The following is a 9952-nucleotide window of genomic DNA, read 5'->3' as shown; positions in this document are numbered from 1 at the left end:
TTCCATGTGGAGCCCATTTTGTTTTTCTAGCTCCCATGCTAGCTCTTTTAGTTTTGTTTCCGGACGCACGCCTGTTTTTGTGATTACTGTCTTTAGTTAAGCCTGCCTTCTCCGTTCATTCGGCCTTGCTTCCTTATTTGTCTTTGCACAACAAGTGACGACTTTGGTTCCCGGTTCTGCTTATGCTAGCTTCCATATTGAGCCCATTTTGTTTTTCTAGCTCCCATGCTAGCTCTTTTAGTTTTGTTTCCGGACGCACACCTGTTTTTGTGATTACTGTCTTTAGTTGAGCCTGCCTTCTCCGTTCATTCGGCCTTGCTTCCTAATTTGTCTTTGCACTACAAGTGACGACTTTGGTTCCCGGTTCTGCTTATGCTAGCTTCCATGTGGAGCCCATTTTGTTTTTCTAGCTCCCATGCTAGCTCTTTTAGTTTTGTTTTCGGACGCACACCTGTTTTTGTGATTACTGTCTTTATTTAAGCCTGCCTTCTCCGTTCATTTGGCCTTGCTTCCTAATTTGTCTTTGCACAACAAGTGACGACTTTAGTTGCCGGTTTTGCTTATGCTAGCTTCCATGTTGAGCCCATTTTGTTTTTCTAGCTCCCATGCTAGCTCTTTTAGTTGTGTTTCCGGACGCACACCTGTTTTTGTGATTACTGTCTTTAGTTAAGCCTGCCTTCTCCGTTCATTCGGCCTTGCTTCCTAATTTGTCTTTGCACAACAAGTGACGACTTTGGTTCCCGGTTTTGCTTATGCTAACTTCCATGTTGAGCCCATTTTGTTTTTTCGAGCTCCCATGCTAGCTCTTTTAGTTTTGTTTCCGGACGCACACCTGTTTTTGTGACTACTGTCTTTAGTTAAGCCTGCCTTCTCCGTTCATTCGGCCTTGCTTCCTAATTTGTCTTTGCACAACAAGTGACGACTTTGGTTCCCGGTTCTGCTTATGCTAGCTTCCATGTTGAGCCCATTTTGTTTTTCTAGCTCCCATGCTAGCTCTTTTAGTTGTGTTTCCGGACGCACACCTGTTTTTGTGATTACTGTCTTTAGTTAAGCCTGCCTTCTCCATTCATTCGGCCTTGCTTCCTAATTTGTCTTTGCACAACAAGTGACGACTTTGGTTCCCGGTTTTGCTTATGCTAACTTCCATGTTGAGCCCATTTTGTTTTTTCGAGCTCCCATGCTAGCTCTTTTAGTTTTGTTTCCGGACGCACACCTGTTTTTGTGATTACTGTCTTTAGTTAAGCCTGCCTTCTCCGTTCATTCGGCCTTGCTTCCTAATTTGTCTTTGCACAACAAGTGACGACTTTGGTTCCCGGTTCTGCTTATGCTAGCTTCCATGTTGAGCCCATTTTGTTTTTCTTGCTCCCATGCTAGCTCTTTTAGTTTTGTTTCCGGACGCACACCTGTTTTTGTGATTACTGTCTTTAGTTAAGCCTGCCTTCTCCGTTCATTCGGCCTTGCTTCCTAATTTGTCTTTGCACTACAAGTGACGACTTTGGTTCCCGGTTCTGATTATGCTAGCTTCCATGTGGAGCCCATTTTGTTTTTCTAGCTCCCATGCTAGCTCTTTTAGTTTTGTTTCCGGACGCACACCTGTTTTTGTGACTACTGTCTTTAGTTAAGCCTGCCTTCTCCGTTCATTCGGCCTTGCTTCCTAATTTGTCTTTGCACAACAAGTGACGACTTTGGTTCCCGGTTCTGCTTATGCTAGCTTCCATGTTGAGCCCATTTTGTTTTTCTAGCTCCCATGCTAGCTCTTTTAGTTGTGTTTCCGGACGCACACCTGTTTTTGTGATTACTGTCTTTAGTTAAGCCTGCCTTCTCCATTCATTCGGCCTTGCTTCCTAATTTGTCTTTGCACAACAAGTGACGACTTTGGTTCCCGGTTTTGCTTATGCTAACTTCCATGTTGAGCCCATTTTGTTTTTTCGAGCTCCCATGCTAGCTCTTTTAGTTTTGTTTCCGGACGCACACCTGTTTTTGTGATTACTGTCTTTAGTTAAGCCTGCCTTCTCCGTTCATTCGGCCTTGCTTCCTAATTTGTCTTTGCACAACAAGTGACGACTTTGGTTCCCGGTTCTGCTTATGCTAGCTTCCATGTTGAGCCCAATTTGTTTTTCTTGCTCCCATGCTAGCTCTTTTAGTTTTGTTTCCGGACGCACACCTGTTTTTGTGATTACTGTCTTTAGTTAAGCCTGCCTTCTCCGTTCATTCGGCCTTGCTTCCTAATTTGTCTTTGCACTACAAGTGACGACTTTGGTTCCCGGTTCTGATTATGCTAGCTTCCATGTGGAGCCCATTTTGTTTTTCTAGCTCCCATGCTAGCTCTTTTAGTTTTGTTTCCGGACGCACACCTGTTTTTGTGATTACTGTCTTTAGTTAAGCCTGCCTTCTCCGTTCATTCGGCCTTGCTTCCTAATTTGTCTTTGCACAACAAGTGACGACTTTGGTTCCCGGTTCTGCTTATGCTGGCTTCCATGTTGAGCCCATTTTGTTTTTCTAGCTCCCATGCTAGCTCTTTTAGTTTTGTTTCCGGACGCACACCTGTTTTTGTGATTACTGTCTTTATTTAAGCCTGCCTTCTCCGTTCATTCGGCCTTGCTTCCTAATTCGTCTTTGCACTACAAGTGACGACTTTGGTTCCCGGTTCTGCTTATGCTAGCTTCCATGTGGAGCCCATTTTGTTTTTATAGCTCCCATGCTAGCTCTTTTAGTTTTGTTTCCGGACGCACACCTGTTTTTGTGATTACTGTCTTTATTTAAGCCTGCCTTCTCCGTTCATTTGGCCTTGCTTCCTAATTTGTCTTTGCACAACAAGTGACGACTTTAGTTGCCGGTTTTGCTTATGCTAGCTTCCATGTTGAGCCCATTTTGTTTTTCTAGCTCCCATGCTAGCTCTTTTAGTTTTGTTTCCGGACGCACACCTGTTTTTGTGATTTCTGTCTTTAGTTCAGCCTGCCTTCTCCGTTCATTCGGCCTTGCTTCCTTATTTGTCTTTGCACAACAAGTGACGACTTTGGTTCCCGGTTCTGCTTATGCTAGCTTCCATGTGGAGCCCATTTTGTTTTTCTAGCTCCCATGCTAGCTCTTTTAGTTTTGTTTCCGGACGCACACCTGTTTTTGTGACTACTGTCTTTAGTTAAGCCTGCCTTCTCCGTTCATTCGGCCTTGCTTCCTAATTTGTCTTTGCACAACAAGTGACGACTTTGGTTCCCGGTTCTGCTTATGCTAGCTTCCATGTTGAGCCCATTTTGTTTTTCTAGCTCCCATGCTAGCTCTTTTAGTTTTGTTTCCGGACGCACACCTGTTTTTGTGATTACTGTCTTTAGTTAAGCCTGCCTTCTCCGTTCATTCGGCCTTGCTTCCTAATTTGTCTTTGCACTACAAGTGACGACTTTGGTTCCCGGTTCTGCTTATGCTAGCTTCCATGTGGAGCCCATTTTGTTTTTCTAGCTCCCATGCTAGCTCTTTTAGTTTTGTTTCCGGACGCACACCTGTTTTTGTGATTACTGTCTTTATTTAAGCCTGCCTTCTCCGTTCATTTGGCCTTGCTTCCTAATTTGTCTTTGCACAACAAGTGACGACTTTAGTTGCCGGTTTTGCTTATGCTAGCTTCCATGTTGAGCCCATTTTGTTTTTCTAGCTCCCATGCTAGCTCTTTTAGTTTTGTTTCCGGACGCACACCTGTTTTTGTGATTTCTGTCTTTAGTTCAGCCTGCCTTCTCCGTTCATTCGGCCTTGCTTCCTTATTTGTCTTTGCACAACAAGTGACGACTTTGGTTCCCGGTTCTGCTTATGCTAGCTTCCATGTTGAGCCCATTTTGTTTTTCTAGCTCCCATGCTAGCTCTTTTAGTTTTGTCAAAGTCTGATTTATATTTTAAATAAATCATTTCCTACCTGCACGCTGTGTCCAAAGCCCGTCTGCATCCTTGGGAGAACAAAACCCACATCACCATGCGCCCAACCCATCACACCACCATTTAATTGCACATAGTGATATGCTAAAGGTCTTAAGTGTTGTACATGCATACAGGTGTTTCGAATTCGATTTTTCTTGTGTTTCGTTTTTCTTCGCAAAATGTTACGTTTCGTGAGGTGCTCCTCCATGCACACATTTGTACCCTTCATCTTCTTTTCCTGTTTCAGCAAAGCCATTTTGGATTTCCTGTTGGCAAGCTTCACAGTGACGATTGGCGTGGTATCGTTGTTTCTTCCATTCAGTGGAATGCGCGCGTCTGTGTTAACATTAGTGGCCAATCGTGGCCGTGCCAGCAACTTGAGGGTTCCAGGTTCGATCCCTGCTTCCGCCATCAAAGTCACTGCCGTTCTGTCCTTGGGCAAGACACTTTACCCACCTGCTCCCAGTGCCACCCACACTGGTTTAAATGTCACTTAGATATTGGGTTTCACTATGTAAAGTGCTTTGAGTCACTAGAGAAAAAGCGCTATATAAATATAATTCACTTCACATCAATTTCCTTTGATTGCAGACAGCTGACCGCTCCGTTGAAGCAGCGTCCATGTCGTTCGGTTTTCGTCTGTTGTGAACTGCTCAAGCATAGGATCGAGGATTGATGGGCAGCTTTGAATAGTGAGTGTTTGTGTAGTGTAGGATGTTGGGTTCGGGCGAGTAAATACAGTACATTCCAATACTTGGGGCACGGTGTGGCGCGGTTGGGAGAGTGGCTGTGCCAGCAACCTGAGGGTTCCTGGTTCAATCCCCACCTTCTACCATTCTAGTCACGTCCGTTGTGTCCTTGAGCAAGACACTTCACCCTTGCTCCTGATGGGTCCTGGTTAGCGCCTTGCATGGCAGCTCCCGCCATCAGTGTGTGAATGGGTGAACGCGGAAATAGTGTCAAAGCGCTTTGAGTTCCTTAAAAAAGGTAGAAAAGCTCTATACAAGTATAAAACATTTACTTGTCTACTCTAATTGTTCGTTCTTGTTCCTTAAATTGATCATAAATGTTATTCGGTTTGCGATTTAGTTCAGAAATCGCCACAATCTGAGAGCCAACAGCCCTGCTAATGCCATCAATCGTAACGGGCAGCTTCTGGGTACCTTGAACAGCTGCCCTTATCTTCCGAATTTGTTGGCAACGCTTAAACCGAGCAGATGCCCTGATCATAGTTCCAAATAGGTCGATACTCTCAACGGACCCTCCAGTTCTCCCAAGCTTTCGTCAAGAAAATCTTGTCAATTGCGTTGAGAGACCAATCGATCAATTCTATGTTGTAGATTTGGAGATTATTACGGGGAGTGGCTCCAAAAACGTTACGACAAGATGAGACGAGACGAGACGAAGAAGCTAGGCAGGGAAAGATGAGGGAGAGGGAAGGGAAGCGTTTGACTTTGTCGAGAGCAAACAAGAAATACTGTATATGTACACTGCAAAAAGTCAGTGTTCAAAAACTAGAAAAAAAAAATACAAAAATGAGGGGTATTTTATTTCAACTACGCAAAATTTTCTGCTAATAGAACAAGAAAATTTGGCCAGGCTGTAAAATATATATCAGGTCAGGAAAAAACACAGAGGCTATTTCATCCCGACAAGCCTGTTTCGCAGGTTTCCCTGCTCTTCAGGAGATTTTATAATAACATAGGCTCCAGCACTAACCGCGACCCCGAAAGGGATAAGCCGTAGAAAATAGATTCATATATAATAAAATCCCCTGAAAAGCAGGGAAACCTGCAAAACAGGCTTGTAGGGATAAAATAGCCTCTGTGTTTTTTCCTGACCTAACGTATAAACCACAGTAACCTTGAATATATATATATATATATGTATGTATGTATGTATGTATGTATGTATGTATGTATATATATATATATATATATATATATATATATCTCTTTGGGTGTCCCACGATTCGATTCAATATCGATTCGTGGGGTTGCGATTCGATAATATATCGATTTTTTTTTTTCATTCAACGCGATTCTCGATTCAAAAACGATATTTTTCCGATTCAAAACCTTTCTGTATTCATTCAATACGTAGGATTTCAGCAGGATTTACCCCAGTCTGCTGACATGCAAGCAGAGTAGTAGATTTTTGTAAAAAGCTTTTATAATTGTAAAGGACAATGTTTTATCAACTGATTGCAATAATGTAAATTTGTTTTAAGTATTAAACAAACCAAAAATATGACTTATTTTATCTTTGTGAAAACATTGGACACAGTGTGTTGTCAAGCTTATGAGATGTGATGCAAGTGTAAGCCACTGTCACACTAATGTTCTTTTTATTTTTTATTTTTACAAATGTCTAATGATAATGTAAATTAGGTATTTTTAATCACTGCTATGCTGGAATTATAACTAATATTGATACTGTTGTTGATAATCATTTTTGTTTCACTACTTTTGGTTTGTTCTGTGTCGTGTTTGTGTCTCCTCTCAATTGCTCTGTTTATTGCAGTTCTGAGTGTTGCTGGGTCAGGTTTGGTTTTGGAATTGGATTGCATTATTATGGTATTGCTACGTATTGTTATGTTGGATTGATTAAAATTTTTTTTTTTTTTAAATGAAGAGAATCGATTCTGAATCGCACAACGTGAGAATCGTGGTTCGTATTCGAATCGATTTTTTCCCACACCACTAATATATATATATATATATATATATATATATATATATATATATATATATATATATATATATATATATATATATATAATATATATAATATATATTCCGAGCGCAATGGGAAAATGCATTTTTAAACAATATGATTTGCCTAGGCGGCTCGGAGACACCGAGAGTAACAAGCGGTATAAAATGGATTAGAAAGGACAGATTTAAAAAAATTTTAGATACAAAAATAAAATTCTAATATTTTAACTTGCCTTCGGCTGCCGCCCAGCTCACAATGCACCCGACCTCTATGGCCCCTCCTATGAGTGGTGAGCCCATTGGAGGGATGACCCACGTTGCCTCTTCGGGCTGTGCCCGGCCGGGCCCCATGGGAACAGGCCCGACCACCAGGCGCTCGCCATCGTGCCCCAACTCCGGGCCTGGCTCCAGAGCGGGGCCCCGGTGACCCACGTCCGGGCGAGGGAAATCTGGGTTCATTTCGTTGTAATTCCATAGAAGTCTTTGAGCTGCTCTTTGTCTGATCACTCACCTAGGACCTGTTTGTCTTGGGAGACCCTACCAGGGGGCATGAAAACCCCCAGACAACATAGCTCCTAGGATCATTGGGACACGCAAACTCCTCTACCACGGTAAGGTAGTAGTTCAGAGAGGAGTTCACGAGTGGGGGAAGAGTGGATCGTGAGATCGACAGGCGGATCGGTGCGGCGTCTTCAGTAATGCGGACGTTGTATCGATCCGTTGTGGTGAAGAAGGAGCTGAGCCGGAAGGCAAAGCTCTCAATTTACCGGTCGATCTACGTTCCCATCCTCACCTATGGTCATGAGCTTTGGGTCATGACCGAAAGGATAAAATCACGGGTACAAGCGGCCGAAATGAGTTTCCTCCGCCGGGTGGCGGGGCTCTCCCTTAGAGATAGGGTGAGAAGCTCTGCCATCCGGGAGGAGCTCAACGTAAAGCCGCTGCTCCTCCACATCGAGAGGAGCCAGATGAGGTGGTTCGGGCATCTGGTCAGGATGCCACCCGAACGCCTCCCTAGGGATGTGTTTAGGGCACGTCCAGCTGGTAGGAGGCCACGGGGAAGACCCAGGACACGTTGGAAAGACTATGTCTCCCGGCTGGCCTGGGAACGCCTCGGGATCCCCCGGGAAGAGCTAGACGAAGTGGCTGGAGATAGGGAAGTCTGGCTTCCCTGCTTAGGCTGCTGCCCCCGCGACCCGACCTCGGATAAGCGGAAGATGATGGCTGGATGGATGGATGGATATTTTAACTTGGGCCGGATTTTATTCGGGCCGGATTTTGGTTGTTGGTGGGCCGGATCCGGCCCGCGGGCCATAGTTCGGGGACCCCTTTTTAGACCAACAAATCATGGCTTTTGATACTTGAAACCAGGTAAAGTAGCTAAGTGAAGTGAATTATATTTATATAGTTCTTTTTCTCTAGTGACTCAAAGTTTTTTACATAGTGAAACCCAACATCTAAGTTACATTTAAACCAGTGTGGGTGGCACTGGGAGCAGGTGGGTAAAGTGTCTTGCCCGAGGACACAACGGCAGTGGCTAGGATGGTGGAAGCGGGGATCGAACCGGGAACCCTCAAGTTGCTGGCACGGCCGCTCTACCAACCGAGCTATACCGCTACTTGTCCAGGGTGTACCCCGCCTTATGCCCAAATGCAGCTGAGATAGGCTCCAGCACCCCCCCGCGTCTCCAAAAGGGACAAGCGGTGGCAAAATGGATGGACGGATGGGTCTGAGCGCACCATTGTGGACTCTTCCAATAAATCAGAGCATCTTGTTCTTACCGTTCTTGCCATCCAGAACCTTGCAGCCCACCGCTTGTTTGACCTCCTGCTGGCAGCACAGCCACATGCCGTCTATCCAAAAGCAAGGGTGGTACTTCTGCATGAGATCCTTGTTGAACTGCACCACTACACACAATGCACACATTCACAGAGGCACATTTGCATGAGCACATTTCTTTCTTCTATCGCGTGTGGCGATTACAACGATGATATCACATGTAAAGCAGTTAGCGCCACTGACTTGCTTTCAGCTTCTTTATCCACTGAGCCCGGACTTCCTCGGTCTTCGCAAAGATGTACAGCGGCCCCTCGTCGTAAATTACCTACGAGATATAAAAAAAAATGAAACAAAAACATTATTACACACTGCAAAAACTGAAATCTAAGTAAGATTAAATATGTCAAGTAAGGGTGATATTTGCTTATTTTCTGTTTGATAAGATAATTCTTCTCACTAAGCATATTTTATGTTAGTGTTTTACTTGTTTTAAGGGTTTTGGTCCTAAATGATCTTAGTAAGATATTACAGCTTGTTGCTGAGATTTGATGACCTATATTGAGTAAAACATGCTTAAGACTGACAGAGTTCAATATTTATTAAAATGCTTGTTTAACCTATCAAGTCATTTACAGGCTGAATCTTAGGCTCTGTAGCTTGGTTCCTATCGACCATCCCCAGCATGCCCACAACACTCGTAACTTAGATTTGATAACAGGTAAACATTGTCTACTGCTTGGGTGTCAAACTCTGGCCCGCCGTGTAATTTAATTTGGCCCTTGAGGCAATATCAATTTAGCATCAGAGCTGGCCCGCCGGTGTTATACAGCGTCGGTGCCGCTGTAACACCACATTCACCGCTAATACTCAAACTTGCCAACCCTCCTAAGTTTCCCGGCAGACTCCCGAAGTTCAGTGCGCCTCCCGAAAATCTCCCGGGGCAACCATTCTCCTAAATTTCTACTGATTTCCACCTGGACAAATATATTGGGGGCGTGCATTTAAGGCACTGCCTTTAGCGTTCTCTACAACCTGTCGTCACGTCCGCTTTTCCTCCATACTAACAGCGTGTCACGTATTATTTGTGTCTTTTACACACACACACACACACACACACACACACACACACACACACACACACACACACAAGTGAATGCAATGCATACTTGGTCAACAGCCATATAGGTCACACTGAGGGTGGCCGTATAAACAACTTTAGCACTCTTAAAAATATGTTCCGCTCTCTGAACCCACACCAAACCAGAATGACAAACACATTTCGGGTTAACATCTGCACCAACAGAACAAATACCCAGAACCCCTTGCACCACTAACTCTTCCGGGAAACTTCCAGCAAACTGACCAATAATTAACGTTTTATTCATGCATTTTCTCGTGCTACTTCAAGGCTTGAACGTTTGGTTCATTCAACATTGTTATTTTATTTTCAAATGTATTATTAGCCTGTGGAAAAAAATGTATATTTACCTCAGAATATTGCAAATAGAAAAAAAGGCAAAACATTTTTATTTAAATCATTTTTTGATATGCCTTTG

General features: G+C 43.7%; 1 protein-coding gene across 2 annotated transcripts in view; it reads right to left on the bottom strand.

Annotated features, from left to right (window-relative positions):
• Positions 1-9952, bottom strand: part of btk (Bruton agammaglobulinemia tyrosine kinase) — a 57950-nt gene that overhangs the window by 28913 nt on the left and 19085 nt on the right. For both annotated transcript variants that reach the window (XM_061892129.1, XM_061892130.1), the window contains 2 exons: positions 8640-8721; positions 8399-8524 (listed from right to left, as the gene is read on the bottom strand). In XM_061892129.1, the coding sequence (XP_061748113.1) occupies positions 8399-8524; positions 8640-8721 (208 nt within the window). The remainder of the gene's footprint in view (positions 1-8398; positions 8525-8639; positions 8722-9952) is intronic.

The sequence above is a fragment of the Nerophis ophidion genome, linkage group LG29 (genome assembly GCF_033978795.1).
Source record: "Nerophis ophidion isolate RoL-2023_Sa linkage group LG29, RoL_Noph_v1.0, whole genome shotgun sequence".
Taxonomy (NCBI): Eukaryota; Metazoa; Chordata; class Actinopteri; order Syngnathiformes; family Syngnathidae; genus Nerophis; species Nerophis ophidion.
This window is presented reverse-complemented; position numbering and strand designations above follow the sequence as displayed.